The sequence below is a fragment of the Pristiophorus japonicus genome, chromosome 15 (assembly GCF_044704955.1).
Source record: "Pristiophorus japonicus isolate sPriJap1 chromosome 15, sPriJap1.hap1, whole genome shotgun sequence".
Classification (NCBI taxonomy): Eukaryota; Metazoa; Chordata; class Chondrichthyes; family Pristiophoridae; genus Pristiophorus; species Pristiophorus japonicus.
The window spans coordinates 109,640,100-109,666,509 of NC_091991.1; the positions used below are offsets into that span (position 1 = coordinate 109,640,100).

A 26,410-nucleotide genomic window follows, 5' to 3' on the forward strand; every position below is an offset into this window, starting at 1 on the left:
TTTAATTCACATAAATATGACTAAGTTTACAAAGCAAAAAGATTGCAGTATGAGATGAGATACAAAACTTTAAACTAAGCTTTCCATTGAAATCCTGTTTCAAGGCAATAATTCCCTTAGTCTACACAAAGATAACTGCCAAAGATCTCTGATATATACCAAAATAGCCCTGAAACCCAGGTGCACTGGGCTGAATTTTAATGGGGAAGGCGGGATGGGAGTCTGGAGAATGGGTTTCCCACAGGCCCGGCCGAATTTAACGTCGGGGCCTGATTTGCATGGGGTTGGATGAGTATCAAGGGCCGGAGGAGTACCGAGGGGAGCGGGTGAGTTCATGTGGGGCGGGGGTGGGTTCAGCAACGATCGTCAGCCAGGGGAGGGTGGGGTTAGGGAACCATCGCTAGACGGAGGAGCATGGTGGGGGTAGGGGAGGAATTGGAGGCCAGGGCTGGGGGCGATCGGAGGCCTCGTGAGGGAGTCTCTGATTGTGGGGATCGGTTAGGCAGGGATGATGGTTTCAGGAGTAAAGGCACTTATCTGCTGGATCCAGCAGTCCCCGCCTGCAAAACCTCACCAGCTACAGTTAAGTTCAAAATGGAGGTTAAAGCAGAAGCTTCCAGCCTCATTCTAATATTTAAATAGATGACCCGCCTCCTGGGAGCAGGTTATCTGCCCGTCCCGGCCAACCTCCGTTAAAACCGGAAGTGGGAGGGTTGGAGGCGGATTTTGGTCGGGATTCAGATTTTTAATACTTTAACCTCCCACACAACCCCACCCACCCATCTTTTTGTTAAAATTCCCCCCAAAATGTATGCAAAAACCTTTGCAAAAATGTTTGTGATTTTTGCATATAACATGCATCATTTTATGTTCCGGCACCAAACACACAGTGAACGTTCTATTTGGGGGGAAAAAACTACAGGAAGTATGATTTTGCAGGAAGGCTTCCTTGGTTGCACAGATATTGCTGTAGTGATACGTCAATGTTTTAATACTTTGTTCTCTTTCCTGTTTCAGCGGAGGAAATCCTTTTGCTACAATAAAACTCCGACCAACAATAACAGATGACAGATCGGCACCAGTTATTTAGTGCACGAGTTATGTATGTAGCTCTTGTATCAGTTGTGAAATGGAAACCAACAGATGCCATTCTAAATTAACGTAATATAAGCAATCATGCCTTCTGCACAAACTGCTGTCTCTCCAGCTTATTATCCAATTAATGTCAGTTATTTATGCTATTGTTCAAATTACTCGCTACAAAAATGCTCCTATTTTATATAGACGATGGTGGGACAGAAGATCTTGCTGGTGAAAGGGTACAGCCTTCACACAGGATCTTGTTGCTAATCTTTTAATGGGGAAAGAAAACTTTAGTTGGAACACATTCACTGTTTGAAAATGCTATTGCCTTCCAAAATTCTCGTGTCATGCATTCTTATGTACTGGGTTGTGCACTATAGTTTAAGCAGAAATTTATTACTTTGATGTTTAATATTTAGCCAAAAAAAAAAGTTTAAAGTAAAACCTGTGAAATGTATTTTATTTGCTGAGGAGGCAAGACTTTAACGGTTGTTTATTATAAGGATGGAGGCTATCACTGATCGTGATCATGCTGCAACAAGCCTCGAGCTCATTGGCATGTGCTTTTGAAATTAGTGATAGGCTAGGACATATTTTTGTTTTGGCATCAGCAATTGGAAGCCATAGATATGACATTCAGTTCTTCTCTCAGGGATGTATGTGAATTTTTTTTTTTAAACCTTTCTTTCCTGCTCTTTGCTCCCTCCATAAACCTTTTTCCCCATCTCACAAACCTTTTATTTATACCTAACTGGAGTCATTTTAAAAATGACGGGGGGGCTTCAACACTTCTCACTCATAAAATCTAGAATTCAGAAGATGCTCTCCCTCTTTTCCCCAGCCTCCCATTTAAATTTAAGCAATTATGAATATATATGTACAAAACAAAGTGTTGGCAGGGAAAAAAAAGGTGGGTTAATGTTTTGGGTGTGGATCATTGTCCATTTTGACCGAAGTTAACATTTTGGAGATAGAACCCCAATCAAAACTAACTGGTCCACACCACAGCGGAACGTTAACCCATCATTTTCTCTTTACAGATGCTGATGGGCCTGCTGTGTTTTTCCAACATTTTCTGTTCCATTTCTGACTTGCAGGCTTTTCTTTCTATCTCCACTAAGTACATGCACACTCTGCAGCAGTGCTCCACCTACAGTATCACAACCACATTCAGTTTTGCCTAACCCCTAAATGCTGGGTCAGATCCACTCGAGATGCATTTTAACTGCATCAGCCAAAGCTTTATTGATCTGAAGAAAAATCAGCATACCTAAAGGGTTAGTACTCTATATATTCTTTTTATTTATAAAAAGTGCCATTGAGATGATCTCCATTTTTTAAAGTAATGTTTGTGCGTGCATGTGTGTTTTGTGCTTTTATTTCGTACACTTGCAGCATTTCCCAATCATAGTCTGATAAAATCCAGGAACAAACTACAAGTTTCCAATAAGAAAGTCTGACCATTGCCTGTAACCAGAAGCAAAGAAACAGCACTTCAATCCAGTGCAACACTTCAGAGATTAAGCAATTAGTCAATTTGTGTATTAAATTACATTATCTGTACCTTTTGCACTCAATTTAAAGGTATGGAGGTTATGCTCACTTCTGTATGGAGTAGGGGAAGTCAATTCCTCCCCCCCACCCCCTCAAAATATTGTAGATATTCACTACTTCCATTTCTGTTACTCATTGGCATGTTTAGCCTTAGTGGTTACAATAGGTATGCTACCTAAAATGTAACAGGTTACTGCTGGTGACAGTACATCCATCCTTCCTTAAAGGTGCAGAGAAAATGAGGCAAAGAAAAGAACACACTCAAAACTGTGTATTAGGGCCATAATGCAACTACTGTGAAATATGGAGCAATTGAAATAGATCGAGTCTTTTAAATATCACCAGTGGTTTGCTAAAGATGGGAAATGCACAAGTGGAAAGGTAAGAGATGTATCTAAATTCAAACTCTTAGGATGCACAATGAACTTTGTAAGGTAAATAAGATAGGGGACAACAGCAACTTGTATTTATATAGCGCCTTTAACATAGTAAAATGTCCCAAGGCGCTTCACAGCACTGATATAAGACAAAAAAAAATTTGACACCGAGCCACACAAGGAATTATGGCAGATGACTGTCAGAGGTAGGTTTTAAATAGCATCTTAAAGGAGGAAAAAAGAGAGGTGGAGAAGTTTAGGGAGGGAGTTCCAGATCTTGGGGCCTAATCAGCTGAAGACACGGCCACCAATGGTTGAGCAGTTATAATCAGAGATGCTCAAGAGGGCAGAATTTGAGGAGAGTAGATATCCCGGCATGGGCGGCGGGGGGAGTGGGGGGTGCCGTGTTGTGAAGCTGAAGGAGATTAGAGAGATGGGGAGAGGCAAGGCCATGGGATTTGTAAACCAGGATGAGAATTTTGAAACTGGGTTTTTGCTTAACCGGGAGCCAATGTAGGTTGGCGAGCACGGGTGATGGGTGAATGGGACTTGGTGTGAATTAGGACAAGGGCTGCCAAGTTTTGGATCACCTCCAGTTTACGTAAGGTAGGAGTGCTTTGGAATAGTCAAGTCTAGAGCTAACAAAGGCATGGATGAGTGTTTCAGCAGCGGATGAGCTTGGGCAAGGGCAGAGACGGGCAATGTCACGGGGGTGGAAATAGGCGGTTTTAGTTATGCTGCGGATATGTGGCCAGAAGCTCATTTCAGGGTCAAATATGACACCTAGTTTGCGAACAGTTTGGTTCAGCCTTGGACAGATGCAAGGGAGAGGGATGGAGTCAGTGGCTAAGGAACACAGTTCCAAAGGCAGGGACCAAAGACGATGGCTTTGGTCTTACTAATATTTAATTGGAGAAAATTTCTGCTCATCCAGTACTGGATGTCGGACAAGCAGTCTGATAATTTAAAGACTCTGGAGGATTCAGGAGAAGTGATGGTGAGGTAGAGCTGGGTGTCGTCAGCGTACATGGGAAACTGACGGTGTGTTTTCGGATGATGTCGTCAAGGGACAGCATATAGATGAGAAATAGGAGGGGGCCAAGTTTAGATCCTTGGGGGACACCAGAGGTAACAATGTGGGTATCTGCCTCATCTTAGTTCATTGGTCCAGAAAAAAAACTGCATCCAATTGGTTCTTAAAAGACTCTAAAATGTTTCACCTCTATTTCTCCACTAGAAGTCTATTCCAAGTGTTGAATAATCTGTGGCAAATCAGCCTTTCGTCAGTTTGAGTCTCTACCCCCTTCTCTTGCTGTTGTGCGTTACCTTGCAGTCGTGTTTCGGATTTACCTTGTCTATTCTTTTTAGTATCGTTCATACTTCTGTAAGGCCCCCTGTCCATCAGGTCCTTTCAGGGCTCAAGTCCCATTTGTTGTAGTCTTCCCTTGTAGCTTAGTCTGCTGATGTTGAAAATGAGTTTTCTGGCTACTCACTGCACCTCTCCTCTCCCCCGGAGTTTGAATGTATCCTTTGGGCCTTGGAGACCAAACTGGGTACCATACTCCAGATGAGGTCTGCTCGGAGCAGTCCGATCCAGGACAGTCTCCACTGACCTATTGACCAAATCAGTATTCTGTTTGTTTCATTGATTGTTGCTCCAGTCTGATCAAATGTAACGGTCCCCTTCTCCTTCAAATGAACCTATTTCTACTTGAAGCATCTGACCCAAAGGTTAAACTCAGACCCAGGGAAGAGACCAGGTTCCATTTTGAGTGACATTTGGTTGGGCAGATTGCACTTGATGCTTTTCAGTGAGTGTACTGTCGCCACTTTGCATTCCTTTCCCCTACTTTTGTGGCTGGCCACACCACTGCTGTGCTTCCGCAATAAACCCAGGTATTATTCCTTGACTATTGTTGGGTGCAAAGTCAACCTGCCATATCCATTTGTGAACTGTTCTTTTAAAAAGCTGCAGAGTATCAATCCTGTCTCAGGTCTCTGTTCTGCCTCTTAACTACAATTTGTAGAATAAATGACATGTAGCACTACCCCCAGTGAGCTGGAAGTGATGCAGATGAAGAACCAAAGTGTTTGCTTAATACTGAAAATGTGATTAAAATGAAGGGATGAAACTTGTTTTCTAAATCCTTAGCTAATACTAAAGAGACAATGCTGGAAGTCAATTTTATCCCTTCTGTGAGGAGCTTATGAGGGAGAAGAGTTTCTCCATGACAGGGATAGCAATAATAATTCAGTTACCCATCTCTTTATCCAGGAAAATATGTATAAAATGTATACAATTCATGAGACAACTTATTTAGGTATTGCTACTAATATTCTATAATCAGGATCTCAATTAAGCAATATGGCTTAATGTTGAACAATGTATTTGTGTGCTGCCTCTTAACCCACTACCAGCACCCTTGACAGGACTGTATGTACCAGTGCTTCACAGCTAAACCTACTCTCCGATATGTTTGGGGAAGACCAGGTTTGTACTTGTACTGCTTGGTGTTTCACATTTCAAGTGGCCAGAGTTGTAAAAACTTTACATATCTGTCCTATTTTACTGACATTCTGGTGACAACATTGCAGCGTTAGTGAAACAGCATTATGAACCTCGAGATATTTTAAATACTCGGCAGGAATTTAATGAAGCCGTTTGGGCTGTTCAAGCTGATTCTGGTTGGATGCAGAGTTGAAGAAAACTTTTTTTTGGAGTTCTGTTCATTTTTTTACATCAGCAAAATTGAGCCCTGAGCTTTGCAAAATACAAGTGGTGTGATTTGCACAATGGAAATTTATGCAAGTGTTTACATCAATTTCCAAGCACAACATTTAGCTGATGTATATATTTCTAAATTTTTCGAGCAGTATTCCGTCAGGTCCCTAAAATGTTTTTAGTGTGTTAATCTAAAGGGCTTCCATTTTGGGGTTCCGAGGAACCCAGTTGCTTGGTGTGGCACTTAAAAACAGCTCTGTACCCAGTGTCGTTCTGTGGTTAATCATCATTTATATCGTTTTTTAACATGACCTGAAAAGCTCCTGCGTTTCCTATACTTCACATGACAGGAATCCCAGGGCACTGGTTTCACTAGTGGTTTGAGATTTACAAACACCATTTGAATTAGATTAACTGGTTAGTCATCTCATTGTTATTTGCGGGACTTCGCTGTGTAAAAATTGGCTGCTTAGTTTGCCTACAAAACAAGTGGCTGCACTTCAAAAGTAATTTATTGGCTGTAAAACATGAATGCAAGCTCGCTCTTGTTTTCACCAGGGTAAGCTGTAGGGTAGCGGAACTATTCATAGCAATCCACCATGGAGAGTGATTTTTCACTTGGATATTTTCTCTTGACTGGTCACCAAATAGTAAGCGAGGGTCAGTGTAAAGTCTGCAATTGAATTATCCCTTTGTTCCTAATGCGTATTTGGGACTGGAGGAACATATGAAATGCATTGGTCCAACAAGTACCTCGACTTTGAATTGTGCTTATTGAAGACGATTTGAGGTTCAGATTCAGTTTCTGGCCTGCTGCCTGAGAGTCGACTGTAGCTGTGGGGTCTTGTAATATCTGTAACTACTGCACAAAAGCGGTGTTGGAAGCTAAAGCAATCTATGAGGACTACTCTAATACAGATTTTAATAGACCATTATAAGCCACTGTCCTTTCCTTGCTCTGAATGGCTCCAAGTACAGCTGTTAACGCAAGTTCACTGAAAACCCTGGAAATCTCAGCAACCAGCGCATCTTGTAAGATAGTGGAAAACACCTACTTCTATTTTACAAACCAGATGTGGTGTCAGTTTTACATTCAGAAATCTTGCTTAAAACAGGACATCGAGCAACCCTGCATAGCCTAAAGCAACACACGCATCCTCAAAAGGTTTAATACTTGGAATTTTACAAGTTTACAATGGATGTCAGTAATGGGGGGAGGGGGGATTCCAGTGGGTTACTTTTATTTTAATTTCTGCTAGTTTTTGGGTTGCCATGAAAACTAATCCTAGCTCTGCTAAGTACACAAGACATGTTTATTTAGACAGATTATACGGGTTGAAGGTAAATCTAGGAAATGTCATTCAGTCTAACCTGCTCTCATTTTGAGACCCAACTGAATATATAATAAATTCTCCTGTATCTATACATGTGTAAATATGCTAAAGTTTCCTTTGATAACTGCCTAATTAGTTGCACAGATGGTCAGTGAGCTCAAACTATTTTTAAAATGTTGTATCAACCTTAAATTACACCTGTTGTGTATTTTTGCATAGTTGTACATATTAAATCAGAGATGAATGTACATGTAGACTTAAGTGCTTATGGAGTGTACAGTATAGGTGTATTTATGACCAGAAATATTTTGTAACACCAGCCAGTCTGCTTGCAGGAAGCCAGAGAATTCCTGGTTCTGAAGTACTAAAAGTAGTTTCTCAACACTGTTAGTTGCTTACTGCCACTAGATGTTTGCATTTTCTAAATATATATCCTCTAATTATCTGATTGCTGCCTCGAACAAAAAGGATAAGACAGAGGTTTGTAATTAGGTTTTTCTGGGAGAGCTTCAAGAATGAGAAGTTTTGATCAGCGCAAGTCAGATAAATAGAAATAATAGGGGAGTAATTTTAACTTAACTCTCCAGGTGGGGAACCCCCCAGGATCGTGTAGAATGTCAGGTTTACACCCTGTGCAATATTACTCTCCATTCACAGTGTAAGATTAGGCATTGGGTGTAAAACCAGTGCTGCACCCAATTCCATCAGTTTCCCAATGGACGGGTCGGCTTAAAATTGACCCAATTTACAGAATGCCATAGCAATCTAATGGAAGCAAAAGTTATACTTTTTTTTTAAATAAAATTGTATTTTTGATGTTTGCTGGAGGAGAGATACTGATGTAGAACTAAAAAATAATTGTGTATAGTCCTTTGTCGGCAATTGCAAGCTGCTTTCACCATAGGACATGTCTCCATGACTGCCATTGACGATACTCTGTGATTAGCATGTTTTTAGTTGAGCAAAGCTAGATGATGCACCTTTTTCTCCCTTCCTCCCATGATGGCATTGCCTATGGGGCGATCCCTCAATCAATCTTCCTTTTAGGCTATATTTATGCAAGAAATGCCTGAAGACAATTCCGCCAGCCTAAATTGATTTCCGTCATGGTAGGGAAAGAGAAAATTTCAAGCACTATTGATTTGATCTGAAATCTCTTTCTCATTTGGGAAGCACTCGGACGGTTATAGATTGTATGATACTGCAAGGTTATTGCCTAATTTGTATAGGTTAAAGTGGCCTAAAGCGGAAGAATGTACTGTAAATGTAGCCACGGTCTTAAAGTGCAATAATCTGTATCATACAAACCAGTTTTTATTTTGAATAAAACCATCATTTTAAATGTGTATTTCTGTAATAAAGTACTTCCAGGACAAGTTGGAACTCTCCCTGTTAGTGGTGTATTTTGTTTCTCCAAGGATTACATTCAAAGAATTGATTATAATTTAACTCGTGCTTTGAAAACTGGAGCTGATAACTGCAAAAAAACAAGTAACATGACTTGATGCAACTGTACTGGCTAAATGTTTGTTTTTATAACCATAAAGTCCAACTTTTATTTAAAAAGGGAATTATTTTTGTGCCAATTTATGCGGGGAAATGGAATTTTCATGTTTCGCCATGGCTGCTCTGAACACACGCGAGTCAGGTATAGCACTAGCTAAATGCAAGGTAGAGCTCTCTTTATGCTGGCCCACCAACCTCAAGATTGAACCTTGCTGCAGGATATCTGGCACAGCAGCTGATTTTAAAGGGCTGCAGCCCTGTGCTCCTGGTCCAATAACAGAGCTGCAAACCTCTGAAGAAACAATGGGGACAATTGATAAAGCGGATCTAAACTCCAACTGGTCCAGGTTAGGTATAGTTCACAGCTGTACAGAGGGTAATTGATCTAATTTGACTATGTAGCAAGTCCCATTCCAAATTCTTGCTCCCTGTATTTTAAATGTGAAATTTCTCTTAACCAAGTTCCAACTGGGACACAATTATATTTAGAGCACTCAATTATAAGTCTATCTTCTCCAAGAGCAGGGTCAGTAGTATGTAGACTTGTGATAAATATATATGCCCCAATTTTATCTGGGGCATTCCTAGGATGGCTGTACAGCAGCAATTATGTAGCCCCTTGCACTCATCCTGAATTGAACACAGTGCCTGTGTGATGGCCTAGCATGTTTAACATTTATACAGCACAGCTTGGAACATTACTGTTATCAAACAATGCCTTATTGATGAGGACAGGTAACCAAAAGCTTGGTGAAAGAGGTAGGTTATCATAAGCAGTCCCTCAAAATCTAAGACTTTGGTGACTGTACAGTCCGTCATAGGTGGGACAGACAGTGGTTGAAGGAAAGGGAATGTGGGGAGTCTAGTTTGTCTCATGCTGCTTCTGCTTGGTTTCTGCATGCTTGCGGCGATGAGACTAGGTGCTCAGCACCCTTCCTCTGTTTAGGGTAGTCTTGGGCCAGGGATGCCCAGGTGCTGGTGGGGATGTTAGTTTATGGAGAGTCTTAAAGGAGGTTTAGGGAGGGAGCTCCTGTTCCTAATGAGATAGTGATCTATCTCTATTTTAAAAGGAATTATTGCACCAGCATTAAATGCTTTAGGTTGAGAGTCTATTACAAATGCCTTGGAGAAATGCTAATCTCAGACTTGTTTTGGCCTCATTAACACTGCCCTCTAGTTGTACAATGACAGTCCAAATTAAATTCTTGATTCCTCAACTTGGACTCCAGAAACTAGCTCATGGGATGGAAGCAGAAAAACATAGCCTGCTCTTATCAGATCTTCACAGCAGGAAACATGTAGGAAAGCCATTGCAACCAGTCCTTGGTAAATAAGTGTACAGTTCAGCACTGATTTCCAAGTATGCTACCTTGCCCACCACTGTGCTGATTAAAACCAAAGGGCAGTGAGCCTACTGATGCCCAGTGACAGTACAAATGAACTTTCTGCCCTTCTAAAGATGCTGATACATATTTGCTAGTGTCCTCTTTGTTCAAATGGCCATTCATCCTGTGTAAGGGACACTGAGCACTGGTAGTTATCTAACCAGAGAGCATCAGAACCTAGCCCACACCTGTCCTTGTCCTCCCTCCCCCCCAGGTCACATGCATAAGGTCATGGCAAAGGAGCAGCGAGAGATTTGGGGGGGGGGGGGGGGAAAAGGAAAGAGAGAGAGAAAGACAGGCAGAAGAGAGGAGTTGGGACGGGGGGTTGTCCAGGAGCACACTGTCAAACCCGTGTGGTGACTTAGGTGCAATGGTCACCTGAAAAAAAATCCACACGTATCTTCCACTCTTCAGGCTATAGTTCTAGACCTGGAATATTGGGTCCTTCATTGAAACACCTGTGAACTCCTTTGTTTTTGATGTGGAAGCAAGTTATCCTCACTACAAAGGACTGCCCAAGATTACATGCCTATGTGCAAGTAATGGCCACAGGATAGAAACAAGCAGGAACCCTCTTGATTTTTTTTTTCCTGAGCCCTAGGCCAGGAATGTTAAGGCCAGCTGTAATAAGTTGCTACCCCAGAAACCCTTACTAGTATTGATTGGCACACACCCCCCACCCAAAAATTAAAGGGAACACTGGTTATGATGACCAGTTCTCCTTTTTGAGAGAGGCTGGTGCATAATGAACTGGAGATGAATTGTACCAGCTATAAGTATAAAAAAAAAGGAACAAAGTGCAAACCACCCTTTGATACAGATTTCTACTAGAGGATCTTTTATACACAAGCAATACGGTCTTTAGCCAAAAAGCACAAATCAAACTGCAGGAGTTATCTCCAACTGAACACTTTTAAAGCAAAATGAATTTATGTATGAGCCAAAGAAAAACGTTAACTCAAGACATTAGTCAACAGGCATGGCAAGCCCTGAAAATTTTTTTTCTTTATTTACAGAATAGCTGGAGAGGAAAGTATCAGGCCCTGTGGGCTTAGATTGAAGCATCAGATCATGTGGTAGGATGGAGCACACAGACACCATGCAGTGACTGAGTAATGACATGAGTTAACTGCAATTACTCACCCCATTAGCCCTGGCATTAAAAACTTGTGCAACTCAATCTGATTCATGCTCATTTCTTGTGTGTTGGATTGTACTGTTTATATTTCATGGGACCTGGAGGTTTGGAAAGGGTTGTTCCAGGCACAGTTGCCTCACTGGGGTGGATAAATCCTAATAACACAAAGATTTAACACAGGCATTCAAAATCATTAAGGATTTTGATAGGAAACCATTTCTCCTATGGCAGGAGGGTCTGTAACCAGAGGACCTAGATTTTTTTTTAAATCACAGCAAGTTATGATCTGGAATGCACAGCCTGAAAGGGTGGAGGAAGCAGATTCAGCAGTATCTTTCAAAAAAGGAAATTGGATACACAAGAAAATTGCAGGGCCATGGAGAAAGAGCAGGGGAAGTGGGACTAATTGGATCGCTTTGCAGAGACACAATGGGCCGAATGGCTTCATTCTGTGCTACAAGATTCTATAATCTGTTTGCATATCTCTGGCTGCAGGTACAAACATGAGAACAGTTCACCTTCATAGATTCCACATCTATACCAAAGTAGCCAAAGAAAGAAAGGGCTGGACATTCGACACATTTCTCTTCAGTGACTAAGCACATCACTCGACACTGCGTAGCTAGTTTAAGAACAAATCAGTAATACGAGGGTGCAAATTTAATTGTAGCATTTTCAGTTGCAATTCAAGGTGCACAACCAATTTTTTTTTTGCCTATACATTTTAACTTTTCAACAAAAGGAAAATCAGTTAGTTTACTTGTAGGCATTCAGTTGTCATGCTTTTCTTTTTAAAGATCACATCTCAATTTCTATCAAACTAAATCATAGAATGAAGACAAGTCATCCGTGGTAGTTTATACACAATGGGGAGAATTTACAGTAAAAAAGTATGCAAAATTTGGCCACAGGTAGTCTGGTCACTTTGATCCCATCAACCGAAGCTGGCACCACAATTCGGGCATCTCCGCTGTCGCAGTGCCAAGCAAAAGAGGATCCCAATTGGGAAGAATAATATCGCGCACAGCACACCCAGACAAGTGAAATCATCTTCCAGGACACCAACCCTGTTTAAAAAAAAAACAATTAAAGTCAACTTTCTCCCCTCATTTCAGTACATCTGTACAAACCAACTCATGCCATGGAATATAGACAGATTAGAGTGTGATACCAGGGCTATATGGGTTAAATTATGGTTGCATAAGCTAGGCCTCTACTCTGTGGAGAATAGAAGATTAAGGGATGATCTAATTGAGGTGCACAGGGAGACCAGAAGGGGAAATAACCTTAACATTGGACCTAGACCATTCAGGGATGGTGTCAGGAATCACTTCATATACTGGGTCGTCATCATCCTCGACCCCAACCCCGCAAAAAAACCTGTTGAGACTGGGTGTCAATCGAACATTTCAAAATGGAGATTGATAGTGTGTGTTATTTGAATGACAGAACAGGCTTAAGGGGCTGCATGGCCTCGTGTTGTGTAAATGAGAGGGGATTAATTAGCAATCTGATCGTGCGAGGCCCCTTGGGGAAGAGTGACCATAATATGGTAGAATTCATTAAGATGGAGAATGACACAGTTAATTCAGAGACTAGGGTCCTGAACTTAAAGGAAACATCGACGATATGAGATGTGAATTGGCTAGGATAGACTGGCGAATGATACTTAAAGGGTTGACAGTGGATAGGCAATGGCAAACATTTAAAGATCACGTGGATGAACTATAACAATTGTACATCCCTGTGTGGCGTGAAAATAAAAAAGGAAGGTGGCTCAACCGTGGCTAACAAGGGAAATTAGGGAAAGTGTTAAATCCAAGGAAGAGGCATATAAATTGGCCTGAAAAAGCAGCAAACCTGAGGACTGGGAGAAATTTAGAATTCAGCAGAGGAGGACTAAGGGTTGAATTTGGAAGGGGAAAATAGAGTACGAGTGTAAGCTTGCAGGGAACATAAAAACTGACAAAGCTTCTATAGATGTGAAGAGAAAAAAAGATTAGTGAAGACGAATGTAGGTCCCTTGCAGTCAGAATCAGGTGAATTCATAATGGGGGAACAAGGAAATGGCAGACCAATTGAACAAATACTTTGGTTCTGCCTTCACTAAGAAAGACACGAATAACCTCCCGAAAATACTAGGGGACCAAGGGTCGAGCGAGAAGGGGGAACTGAGGGAAATCCTTATTAGTCAAGAAATGGTTAGGGAAATTGAAGGGACTGAAGGCCAATAAATTCCCAGGGCCTGATGGTCTGCATTGCACAGTACTTAAGTGGCCCTAGAAATAGAAGATACATTGGTGGTCATTTTCCAACATTCCATGGACTCAATCAGTTCCTATGGATTGGAGGGTAGCTAATGTAACACCACTTTTTTTTTTAAAAAAGGGAGATAAAAAACAGGGAATTATAGACCAGTTAGCCTGACATCAGTGGTCAGGAAAATGCTGGAATCAATTATTAAAAAGATGTAATAGCAGCACATTTGGAAAGCAGTGAAAGGATCGGTCCAAGTCAGCATGGATTTATGAAAGGGAAATCATGCTCGACAAATCTTCGAGTTTTGAGGATGTAACTAGTAGAGTGGATAAGGGAGAACTAGTAGATGTGGTGTATTTGGACTTTCAAAAGGCTTTTGGCAAGGTCCCACACGAGATTAGTGTGCAAAATTAAGGCACATGGTATTGGAGGTAATGTATTGACATGGATAGAGAAATGGTTGGCAGACAGGAGGCAAAGAGTGGGGATAAACAGGTCCTTTTTAGAATGGCAGGTAGTGACTAGTGGGGTGCTGCAGGTTCAGTGCTGGGGCCCCAGCTATTTACAATATACATTAATGATTTAGATGAAGGAATTGAATGTAATATCTCCAAGTTTGCAGATGACACTAAGCTGGGTGGCAGTGCGAGCTGCAAGGAGGATGCCAAGAGGCTGCAGGGTGACTTGGACAGGTTAGGTGAGTGGGCAAATGCATGGCAGATGCAGTATAATGTGGCCAAGTGTGAGGTTATCCACTTGTGGCAAAAACAGGAAGGCAGATTATCTGAATGGTGACAGATTAGTAAAAGGGGAGGTGCAATGAGACCTGTGAGTCATGGTACATCAGTCATTGAAGGTAGGCATGCAGGTACAACAGGCAGTAAAGAAAGAAAATGGCATGCTGGCCTTCATAGCGAGGGGTTTTGAGTATAGGAGCAGGGAGGTCTTGCTGCAGTTATACAGGGCCTTGGTGAGACCACACCTTGAGTATTGTGTGCAGTTTTGGTCTCCTAATCTGAGGAAGGATGTGCTTGCTATTGAGTGAGTGCAGCAAAGGTTCACCAGAATAATTCCAGGGATGGCTGGACTGACATATGAGGAAAAACTGGATCGACATATGAGGAAAGACTGAATCAGGCTAGGCTTATACTCAAATGGAATTTAGAAGAATGAGGGGGGGGATCTCAAATGTTTAAAATTCTGATGTGACTGGACAGGTTAGATACAGGAAGAATGTTCCTGTGATTGGGGAAGTCCAGAACCAGGGGATACAGTCTAAGGATAAGGGGTAAGCCATATAGGACCGAGATGGGGAGAAACATTTTCACCGAGAATTGTGAATCTGTGGAATTCTCTGCCACAGAAAGTCCAGTTCGTTTGGACATATTCAAAAGGGAATTTGATGTGGCCCTTACGGCTAAAGGGATCATGGGGTATGGAGAGAAGGCAGGGGTGGGGTACTGAGGTTGAATGATCAGCCATGATCTTACTGAATGGCGGTACAGGCGCAAAGGGCCGAATGGCCTGCTCCTGCACCTATTTTCTATGTTTCTGTGAATAGTTCCAGTGAATAGTTCCATAGACACCAACCCAACACCCTTGGGTGCCTCACCCAACTGGCCAGCCTTGATGTGCAACCTGAGTAAATGTGTTATTTGACTGCAGAAGGCATCATAGCCAAGTCCAACCCCGCTCCTACCACCATTTATCCACACACTGCAGTGTCAACCTGGTTTATGTGCCCAAGTCCTGGAATGGGGTGTGAAACCACCACCTTCTAACTCAGAAGAACTCGCTCCCAATGGTGCTAAGCCAATGCCACAAGATTACCAGACCAGCAATGCTCAGCTTGTAGGTTCAACTCATCCGAGAAAATTAAATAAAAACTCTCAAATCAGAATGAGATGCTGGCTGTTTATTAAGTTCTGTCAGCTACATGAAAACCTGTTTACTTTGGGCTTCTGGACAGAGAATGGGAAACAGCATGCTTATAATAAAGTATCCTAGACGTGCTTTTGAAATTCAAGAGCTTGTTTTAAAACCAAGCTTCTTTTGCTGCCCCACCTGCCCTCTTTTTACGATGAAGAGGAAGACAGTGGGTCTGGATCGATTGTCTCAGCAGATCCCTGTGTAATAACCAGACAGTGGGGAGTGCACTCAAGTGGTTAAAGCACAAAGTGACTACTAGAATGCTCAGTGGCCATGCACAGCATCAGTCGGAGTGCCTTTAAAAAGGTTTTCTCCTACATTAAAAAACAAAAACAAAAGTTTAGTGCAGACATAAAAATGGAATTGAAGAAAATGCACGAAGTTGACCAGTCACCTTGTGAGGCTGAAGACAACTGACCACAAGGATCAGGCACACTTGGGAAGTCTGGCCAGAGTGCAATCCTGGGAGGGGGGCAAAGATAGCAGAAGGAGGGGAAGGGAGGAAGGGGCTGGGTAAAGAAACAGATCACCCCCTCCAACAAAATTTAAGACAAAGCAAGGCCAGTTCTATGGGAATATTGTGGTGTTAGTTTGGGGGGGAGGGGGGGGGGGGGAAGACAGGAAGGAGAAAAATGGTATAACGGCAAGAAAGGATTTTAAAATAATTTCCAACAGTTGGGAAGGGCCAAGAAACTGAAGCTCAGTTTGAGTATTTTGACTCAAGACTGCCTTGAATGTCAAAATTATAAATCTGTAAATTCACCAATTCCCATTTCCTCCTGGTCGAGAAGCTCAAAATAAACACTTTGTAATAAAGCAAACAAAACTTTTATAAAGCAGTTTACAAGCTAACATACTGATTAAAGTTTAATTACATGTTCCTCTTTAAAAAAGGTCCAGTAAAAGCAGCTCTCCAGCAGCATTCCTGAGCCGCAGAACGGACAGCAAGTGAACTCAATAATGCTCAGTCATGTGACTTTAGGTTTCAATTTTAAACACCGATTTCCAAGAAGTCAAATGATTCAACAAGGAAGTTTGTCAGGCAGAACTTGCATGGAGACCACGTGATCAAGGGAAGGAAGTATAAAAAGGGCTTTAACTGTTAGAAATTCTTTTAAAATCTTTTCTTGCCGTTACACCATTTCTCTCCTTCCTGCCCCCCCGCCCCCCAACCACCACCACAATACTCCCATAAAACTGGCCCTGCTTTGTCTGAAGGGGGAAGGGGGCGGGGGGGGAGGAAGGGGGAAGGGGGCGGGGGGGGGAGGAAGGGGGAAGGGGGCGGGGGGGGAGGAAGGGGGAAGGGGGCGGGGGGGGAGGAAGGGGGAAGGGGGCGGGGGGGGAGGAAGGGGGAAGGGGGCGGGGGGGAGGAAGGGGGAAGGGGGCGGGGGGGGAGGAAGGGGGAAGGGGGCGGGGGGGGAGGAAGGGGGAAGGGGGCGGGGGGGGAGGAAGGGGGAAGGGGGCGGGGGGGGAGGAAGGGGGAAGGGGGCGGGGGGGGAGGAAGGGGGAAGGGGGCGGGGGGGAGGAAGGGGGAAGGGGGCGGGGGGGAGGAAGGGGGAAGGGGGCGGGGGGGAGGAAGGGGGAAGGGGGCGGGGGGGGAGGAAGGGGGAAGGGGGCGGGGGGGGAGGAAGGGGGAAGGGGGCGGGGGGGGAGGAAGGGGGAAGGGGGCGGGGGGGGAGGAAGGGGGAAGGGGGCGGGGGGGGAGGAAGGGGGAAGGGGGCGGGGGGGGAGGAAGGGGGAAGGGGGCGGGGGGGGAGGAAGGGGGAAGGGGGCGGGGGGGGAGGAAGGGGGAAGGGGGCGGGGGGGGAGGAAGGGGGAAGGGGGCGGGGGGGGAGGAAGGGGGAAGGGGGCGGGGGGGGAGGAAGGGGGAAGGGGGCGGGGGGGGAGGAAGGGGGAAGGGGGCGGGGGGGGAGGAAGGGGGAAGGGGGCGGGGGGGGAGGAAGGGGGAAGGGGGCGGGGGGGGAGGAAGGGGGAAGGGGGCGGGGGGGGAGGAAGGGGGAAGGGGGCGGGGGGGGAGGAAGGGGGAAGGGGGCGGGGGGGGAGGAAGGGGGAAGGGGGCGGGGGGGAGGAAGGGGGAAGGGGGCGGGGGGGGAGGAAGGGGGAAGGGGGCGGGGGGGGAGGAAGGGGGAAGGGGGCGGGGGGGAGGAAGGGGGAAGGGGGCGGGGGGGAGGAAGGGGGAAGGGGGCGGGGGGGAGGAAGGGGGAAGGGGGCGGGGGGGAGGAAGGGGGAAGGGGGCGGGGGGGAGGAAGGGGGAAGGGGGCGGGGGGGAGGAAGGGGGAAGGGGGCGGGGGGGGAGGAAGGGGGAAGGGGGCGGGGGGGGAGGAAGGGGGAAGGGGGCGGGGGGGAGGAAGGGGGAAGGGGGCGGGGGGGGAGGAAGGGGGAAGGGGGCGGGGGGGGAGGAAGGGGGAAGGGGGCGGGGGGGAGGAAGGGGGAAGGGGGCGGGGGGGGAGGAAGGGGGAAGGGGGCGGGGGGGGAGGAAGGGGGAAGGGGGCGGGGGGGGAGGAAGGGGGAAGGGGGCGGGGGGGGAGGAAGGGGGAAGGGGGCGGGGGGGGAGGAAGGGGGAAGGGGGCGGGGGGGGAGGAAGGGGGAAGGGGGCGGGGGGGGAGGAAGGGGGAAGGGGGCGGGGGGGGAGGAAGGGGGAAGGGGGCGGGGGGGGAGGAAGGGGGAAGGGGGCGGGGGGGGAGGAAGGGGGAAGGGGGCGGGGGGGGAGGAAGGGGGAAGGGGGCGGGGGGGGGAGGAAGGGGGAAGGGGGCGGGGGGGGAGGAAGGGGGAAGGGGGCGGGGGGGGAGGAAGGGGGAAGGGGGCGGGGGGGGAGGAAGGGGGAAGGGGGCGGGGGGGAGGAAGGGGGAAGGGGGCGGGGGGGGAGGAAGGGGGCGGGCGGGGGGGGAGGAAGGGGGCGGGCGGGGGGGGAGGAAGGGGGCGGGCGGGGGGGGAGGAAGGGGGCGGGCGGGGGGGGAGGAAGGGGGCGGGCGGGGGGGGAGGAAGGGGGCGGGCGGGGGGGGAGGAAGGGGGCGGGCGGGGGGGGAGGAAGGGGGCGGGCGGGGGGGGAGGAAGGGGGCGGGCGGGGGGGAGGAAGGGGGCGGGCGGGGGGGGAGGAAGGGGGCGGGCGGGGGGGGAGGAAGGGGGCGGGCGGGGGGGGAGGAAGGGGGCGGGCGGGGGGGGAGGAAGGGGGCGGGCGGGGGGGGAGGAAGGGGGCGGGCGGGGGGGAGGAAGGGGGCGGGCGGGGGGGAGGAAGGGGGCGGGCGGGGGGGGAGGAAGGGGGCGGGCGGGGGGGAGGAAGGGGGCGGGCGGGGGGGAGGAAGGGGGCGGGCGGGGGGGAGGAAGGGGGCGGGCGGGGGGGGAGGAAGGGGGCGGGCGGGGGGGGAGGAAGGGGGCGGGCGGGGGGGGAGGAAGGGGGCGGGCGGGGGGGGAGGAAGGGGGCGGGCGGGGGGGGAGGAAGGGGGCGGGCGGGGGGGGAGGAAGGGGGGCGCGGGGGGGGAAGGGGGCGGGCGGGGGGAGGAAGGGGGCGGGCGGGGGGGAGGAAGGGGGCGGGCGGGGGGGGAGGAAGGGGGCGGGCGGGGGGGGAGGAAGGGGGCGGGCGGGGGGGGAGGAAGGGGGCGGGCGGGGGGGGAGGAAGGGGGCGGGCGGGGGGGGAGGAAGGGGGCGGGCGGGGGGGAGGAAGGGGGCGGGCGGGGGGGAGGAAGGGGCGGGCGGGGGGGGAGGAAGGGGGCGGGCGGGGGGGGGAGGAAGGGGGCGGGCGGGGGGGGAGGAAGGGGGCGGGCGGGGGGGAGGAAGGGGGCGGGCGGGGGGGGAGGAAGGGGGCGGGCGGGGGGGAGGAAGGGGGCGGGCGGGGGGGGAGGAAGGGGGCGGGCGGGGGGGGAGGAAGGGGGCGGGCGGGGGGGAGGAAGGGGGCGGGCGGGGGGGGAGGAAGGGGGCGGGCGGGGGGGGAGGAAGGGGGCGGGCGGGGGGGGAGGAAGGGGGCGGGCGGGGGGGGAGGAAGGGGGCGGGCGGGGGGGGAGGAAGGGGGCGGGCGGGGGGGAGGAAGGGGGCGGGCGGGGGGGGAGGAAGGGGGCGGGCGGGGGGGGAGGAAGGGGGCGGGCGGGGGGGGAGGAAGGGGGCGGGCGGGGGGGGAGGAAGGGGGCGGGCGGGGGGGGAGGAAGGGGGCGGGCGGGGGGGGAGGAAGGGGGCGGGCGGGGGGGGAGGAAGGGGGCGGGCGGGGGGGGAGGAAGGGGGCGGGCGGGGGGGGAGGAAGGGGGCGGGCGGGGGGGGAGGAAGGGGGCGGGCGGGGGGGGAGGAAGGGGGCGGGCGGGGGGGGAGGAAGGGGGCGGGCGGGGGGGGAGGAAGGGGGCGGGCGGGGGGGGAGGAAGGGGGCGGGCGGGGGGGGAGGAAGGGGGCGGGCGGGGGGGGAGGAAGGGGGCGGGCGGGGGGGGAGGAAGGGGGCGGGCGGGGGGGGAGGAAGGGGGCGGGCGGGGGGGAGGAAGGGGGCGGGCGGGGGGGAGGAAGGGGGCGGGCGGGGGGGAGGAAGGGGGCGGGCGGGGGGGAGGAAGGGGGCGGGCGGGGGGGAGGAAGGGGGCGGGCGGGGGGGAGGAAGGGGGCGGGCGGGGGGGAGGAAGGGGGCGGGCGGGGGGGAGGAAGGGGGCGGGCGGGGGGGAGGAAGGGGGCGGGCGGGGGGGAGGAAGGGGGCGGGCGGGGGGGAGGAAGGGGGCGGGCGGGGGGGAGGAAGGGGGCGGGCGGGGGGGAGGAAGGGGGCGGGCGGGGGGGAGGAAGGGGGCGGGCGGGGGGGAGGAAGGGGGCGGGCGGGGGGGAGGAAGGGGGCGGGCGGGGGGGAGGAAGGGGGCGGGCGGGGGGGAGGAAGGGGGCGGGCGGGGGGGAGGAAGGGGGCGGGCGGGGGGGAGGAAGGGGGCGGGCGGGGGGGAGGAAGGGGGCGGGGGGGGGAAAGGAAGGTGGAAGAAGTGCGAATACTAAGAGGAGAGAAAGGCAGGCAACAAAAAAAAAGGGAAAAATAGGGAATGGAGAAGCAAGTGAATGAAGGAGAAGAAATGAAAGTGAAGTGAAGCGGAGATGAGCATGTTTTGAAAGCCCACGATAGGCTCTGGGGAAGGAGCTGTATCTACAATGGCAGCACATGACAGTGAGTCACAGTATGTGGAAATCCAAAATAGCTCGGAATCTCAATCCTGTAAACCTCATGAGAACAATCAATGGTTGCAGGAAGTCAGAGTTTAAAACAGGACCAAGACAGGCAAACAGGATGCTTGGAAAAAGACAGTATCTGAGAGAAGTTACGGTTTGGGAAGCTGGCCCTTGGGTTGTGACACCTGAACCTGTCTGCTCGTGTCACAGATGCGGACTCACCAACATTTTCAGAGATTGAAAGTTGCATAAACAATCCGTACTGAAGTTACAATTGATGAATTCATTAGAATACTTCCTCATAGCTTCAGCTCTAAAGGAGAGCTTTTTCTTTCCATATATTTCAGTTCCCCACATGCTGAGTTTCACTAAAGAATTGTAACATTTCAAAAAACTGCAATTGCCCAGATTTCTTTGCCTCCTCCTGTAGTGCAGTCCCACTGCAAGTGTGAGTCTTGGTTCGGGGCAGCACTCTCGCTCGAGTCACAAGCTTGTGGCTTCAAGTCTCACTTCAGAGACTTGGGCACAAGATCCAAGCTGACACTGCCAGTACCGAGTACGGCACTGTCAGAGGTGGCGTTATACCAAGGCCCTTTCTGCTCTCAGTGGACGTAAAGGATCCCCACAGCACTATTTTGAAGAGCAGGGGAGTTCACCACAGTATCGTGGCCAAAATTTATCCCTCAACCAACACCTAAAACAGATTATCTGGTCATTCACGTTGCTCTTTGTGGGAGCTTGCCGTGGGCAAATTTCTACATTATAACAGTGACTACACTTCAAAAAAGTGCTTAATTGGTCGTAAATCACTTTGGGACAACCGAGGTTGTGAAAGGCACTATAGAAATGCAATTCTCTTTCACATGCTCAGCACTCTGTACCACAAGTGGAACTCTTAGAATGTTAACAGGCTATTTGACCACAGGATATCACAGCCAATCACAACGACAAGCATCCCATGCCCATACATCAGGAGTTACTGATCAGCAGCAGAACTACCTTGTTCCATTTTTCCCCTTTAGGCCAGGAGCAGGAATGCTAGCTGTAGTTCCTCTCCCCCCAAAAAGCAACAGCAGTTAAGTGCCCAGACCAGGAATCGACCCTGGGGCCTACACTGGCTGGCTTCACACTGGGTGGGTGCGTTACCGAGGCTACACACAAGTTCATTTACTAGTTTTCACCAAGACTCAAACTCTCACTCCGATTTATTCCCCAGTCAAAATAAGTCACTTCATAAAAGCTTGATGCAACTGCAAAATCCCCTTTAATTGTACTGAGCCTATTCTTCAAAATTAGGAAAGGGACAAGAGGGGGGGGGGAAAAAAAAAGACAACACTCGGCAAATCCTTTAACACTTGAAATAAGTCAACATAAACATGGTGTGTGTGTTTTCTTGTGTCCTGAGAAAAGTACTTCCATGAATCGGTTTTCTTTTCAAATGGAGAAACACAATGTAAACATTGAAAGACTCTGTGTCCAAGACATGCCAATAGCAAAATGGAATGTATCACTGCCCCTTGACATTCAATGGCATTACCATCACCAAATCCCCTATCAACATCCTGGGGTCACCATTGACCAGAAACTTAACTGGACCAGCCACATAAATACAGTAGCAACAAGAGCAGGTCAGAGCAAGTGTCTCACCTCCTGACACCCCAAAGCCTTTCCACTATCTACAAGGCATAAGTCAGGAGTGTGATGGAATACTCCCCATTTGCCTGGATGAGCGCAGCTCCAAAAACACTCGAAGCTCAACACCATCCAGAACAAAGCAGCCGCTTGATTGGCACCCCATCCACCACCTTCAACATTCACTCCCTCCATCACCAGCACACCGTGGCTGCAGTGTGTACCATCTACAAGATGCACTGCAGCAACTCGCCAAGGCTTCTTCAGCAGCACCTCCAAAACCCGCAACCTCTACCACCTAGAAGGACAAGGGCCGCAGGCGCATCACCATCCTGACTTGGAAATATATCGCCGTTCCTTCATTGTCACGGTCAAAATCCTGGAACTCCCTCCCCAACAGCTCTATGGGGGTACCTTCACCACACAGACTGCAGTGGTTCAAAGCAATGGATCACCACCACCTGCGAGGGTAATTAATGATGGGCAATAAATGCTGGTCTTGCCAGCAACACCCACATCCCAGGAATAGCAAGTGGGCACAGGTTGTATGCCAACTTATCAGAACAAATCTGTCAATTCCTACAAGGAAGGTTTAACCAGACCCTGCTCTCTTGCAGAGGGATTTTGCTCCTCTATTGCTTAATCTGGCCAGGGAATGCCTCTTACATAATATACCCTGGGAAATATTTGGTTTAAGATTTTCCTGTGTCTAGCTAAGCAAGTTTCAAAAAGAAAAGTTCACATGTCAAGCGGTGATGGGCCAGCTCGTTTATACAGCAAGCCGTTGAGCCACACAGCACAGGAAGATCCAGACTCATTAGATCTCCAGCCAGGATGGAAAGGTGCTCAAGTGGCTTAGGGAATGGCCTTAGGGAAATGGAGAAAACAAAAATGCTCAGGTTCCTACACCTGACTGCAACACAAGTAGAAATCTTAATCCCAATCATGGGTTTGTTTTGAAGATTGGCACACAGGGCTCATGCTGTTGAGAGCTTCTCTCTCTGCACATCTGTATTTGGGAAAACTGCAGACAAGAACGCTTCAAATCAACTTTTACAGAAGTGATTGAAGGATTATAGGCTGTGAATTTGGACATTCATTGCATTGACAGAATGTGCTCCCAAAGAGAAACAGGGCCTGAAGTAACACTGTACACACTGAGCATTTGTTCAGATACTCTTCCCTGGATTATAACTGGTTACCACATCTCCTACATTAATGACTAGACATCAAAAGTATTTACTTGACTAAAGCACTTTGGGAATTCATGAGATTGTGAAAGTGACTATTGAAATGAAAGTTCTTTCGATCATAAAAACATATATACACCTTCACAATACATCCTAACCATTTACATGAGACACCACAAAATTAACTATTTTCTATAGGACAGTTTCATTTTCCCACAACATCTTGGCAACAAGTTGCTTTCTTTTTGTTATACTCAAGAAAATATTTTTACCTGCAGGCTGGACATCCGCCCACCACAACAACTGAGGCCGCAGCTGGTTGCTGGATGATAGTGTAAGTGCTCGAGTAGTTGGGCCCTGGCAATACAGGAGGCTGGATGTTTAAAGGAGGCGGATATCCTACAAAACAAAAATAGTTGGAAGTGTTTAGTCCCAAAACCCGATAGAAATGCCACACAGCCTCCCTAAAGTTAGCTCAGCACACTGGAGATGAGGATAAACCTCGTGCTTCACAGCAATCACATTTTAAATAGTTGACCATTAACATATGATGTGAGCAACAATTTGTTGCAAACCTACAGTTGCCAATGACATAAACTGAAATCACAAAATGCATCAAAAAACTGCAGAGATTAAAAACAAATCACAGCTTCGTTTTCAACCACGAGCCTAACAGTGAACAGCGAGACCTCCATCATCTTAAATGCAAAAGGCAAAATTGCTTTAAAGGACCAAGTCTTGCTCCAGATTATTTGCAACTTTCCTGAATCCAATGATTACAACATAATGGTCAATAACCCAACTATTTCAAATTGGACTTTCCTCCCTCGCCAGTCCAAATACAACGACCAAGAAAACCTCCCCGCATTAATGCAACGCCAGGAATATTTGCAGTTTCAGTGTAGTTGCATCCATCCTGGGGTGCCCAATCCTTCGCAGGGGCAGCGGCCGGGAGAGGAGGCGACAGCACAAGCCCCGGGGAGAGGGAGGAGAGCACACCTGAGGCCGGGTAGGAGTAGGGCGGAGGCTGCGGCTGGTATCCCGGCGGCGGGATGCTCCCGTAAGTCTGGCCGTAGTCGTAGCCGGCCGGCACTGCTGCGTAAGCGGGCGGCCTCTCCTGCAGGAGCGGCTTGTTATCCATGGGTGGCCCGGGGTGCGGGAGATACACAGAGCAATGGGCAGGCGGCGCCTCCTCCAGCGGGCGGACACACACAGCGGCTCTTGCCCCTGGCGGCAGACGGCCGTGTGCGGGCTCTGACCGGGTCCCCCGGCTCACTCGCTACACTGGACGATGCGCGCGCAGCCCGGGACTCCCCTCCACTCGCTACAGTCACAAGACCCGCGCCACGTGACCGCCGCCGCCTGACTTCCGCAACAATCCGGCCCGCCTTAAAGGGACCGCGCCCCCTGCAGCCTGCTGCCCGCTTTAAAGGGACCAGGGTCTCCCACATGTCGGTGGGGATGTTGCATTTTATCAAGGAGGCTTTAAGGATGTCCTTGAAATGTTTCCTCTGCCCACCTGGGGCTCGCTTGCCATGTAAGAGTTCCGAGTAGAGCACTTGCTTAGGGAGTCTCATGCCAGGCATGTGGATGACGTGGCCTGCCCAATGGAACTGGTCGAGTGTGGTCAGTGCTTCGATGCTGGGGCTGTTGGCCTGATCGAGAACACTGGCATTGGTGCATCTATCACGTTCAGAAGGATGAGAGGTGATCTTATTGACACATATAAGATAATGAGGGGGCTCGACAAGGTGGATGCAGAGAGGCTATTTCCACTCATAGGGGAAACTAAAACTAGGGGACATAGTCTCAGAATAAGGGGCCGCCCATTTAAAACTGAGATGTGGAGGAATTTCTTCTCTCAGAGGGTTGTAAATCTGTGGAATTCTCTGTCCTAGAGAGCTGTGGAGGCTGGGTCATTGAATATATTTAAGGCGGAGATAGACAGATTTTTGAGTGATAAGGGAGTGAAGGGTTATGGGGAGCAGGCAGGGAAGTGGAGCTGAGACCATGATCAGATCAGGCATGATCTGACATTTTATGCAACAAACACCTCATCTTTAAACAGGTCCAGGCTGCTTGCAATGGCAAAAATATATATTTAAGATCTAGTTTTTAGTATCTGGGGGAAAAAGTCCATGTGTTTGCAAATTGTTTCACTTTACCCTGATATCAATGACACATCTGTTTTCCTTTTCTTTGTTTCTTTATGAATTAAGAAAAATATTATTGAACAACAAACTAAATGCAGAGAAAACAATACAAAAAAGTTCAGCTGGAAACGACTTGCTTTCTTAATAAAAACAATAAGCACATTTTTTTATGACTCTACATAAGTAAAGATTAATTACTAATCTAATGCTTTATGTGCCCACAAAATAGGATAGCAGCTGAATTCAGCCTCTTATTTACTGAGAATACCAGCAGAGCTCAGGAGACAGAATCACACTGATTGCAAACCAACATTTACATTGTGGTTCATCATCTTCATAGGCAGTCCCGCGAATCGAGGATGACTTGCTTCCACGTCAAAAAGTTCACAGGTGTTCCAATGAAGGACCTAAAATTCCAGGTCCGAACTACATCCTGAAGGGTGGAAGATGCCTGTGCTTGGATTTTTTTAACGTGGGGTGGCCGTTGCACACCAGCCACCACACGGGCTTGACAGAGCTCGGTCTTGGTCCAGTGGCAAGGATTAACCAAGACGACTGGAGACCAGCTCTGCTGCACGGACCTAATGCACACACATATCACAGTGTGGGCTGGCCCGTGCTGCCCCTGGGCCCTCGCCTCTTCTGGGCCCCGAACTCGCGCCTCTTCTGGGCCTTGATCACATCCCTCTACAATCTCTCGCCGCTCCTTCGCCCCGACCTCGCCGCTCCTGCTGTACCTGCCCATGCTCTAATCACCGACCTGGACCTTGGTGACGTCCCTCTTCACTGCTGTTGCTCTCCTGCTCCCGCTCGCACTGCTCCCTGGAGTGGTATGCTGCCACGCTGTTCCTTCCGCTCCCCGGCCTGCTCCGATGGTGCTCACAGGCCGAGGGTTGTGGTTAATGTTGTGGGCACCAACAGAGTAGAAACATGGGAAGATAGTCTCGCAAAACTCACATGATTGTCAAAAATAAACCGTGAGATTTGTTTGTCAGCAAATAATAGTACCTTAAATATTTTAATATATCTGCTTCAT

At 49.0% G+C, this 26,410-nt stretch overlaps 2 protein-coding genes across 9 annotated transcripts in view; one reads left to right on the forward strand and one right to left on the reverse strand.

Moving 5' to 3' along the window:
* baiap2l1a (BAR/IMD domain containing adaptor protein 2 like 1a) overlaps nt 1-11,141 on the forward strand; it is a 166,440-nt gene extending 155,299 nt beyond the window's left edge. For 2 of the 8 annotated variants that reach the window (XM_070900759.1, XM_070900764.1), the window contains one exon: nt 1,018-11,141. In XM_070900759.1, the coding sequence (XP_070756860.1) occupies nt 1,018-1,090 (73 nt within the window). In that variant the 3' untranslated portion in view covers nt 1,091-11,141. The remainder of the gene's footprint in view (nt 1-1,017) is intronic. The other 6 variants (XR_011596800.1, XR_011596799.1, XM_070900760.1 and 3 more) reach the window with 6 other exon arrangements.
* Nucleotides 11,142-11,744: 603 nt separating this feature from the next.
* bri3 (brain protein I3) lies at nt 11,745-24,552 on the reverse strand. The gene is made up of 3 exons (XM_070900766.1): nt 24,221-24,552; nt 23,494-23,620; nt 11,745-12,166 (listed from the first exon to the last, which is right to left on the reverse strand). The coding sequence occupies exons 1-3, from the start codon at nt 24,360-24,362 to the stop codon at nt 12,034-12,036; spliced, it is 402 nt and encodes a 133-aa protein (XP_070756867.1). The 5' UTR covers nt 24,363-24,552; the 3' UTR covers nt 11,745-12,033.
* Nucleotides 24,553-26,410: the final 1,858 nt, after the last annotated feature.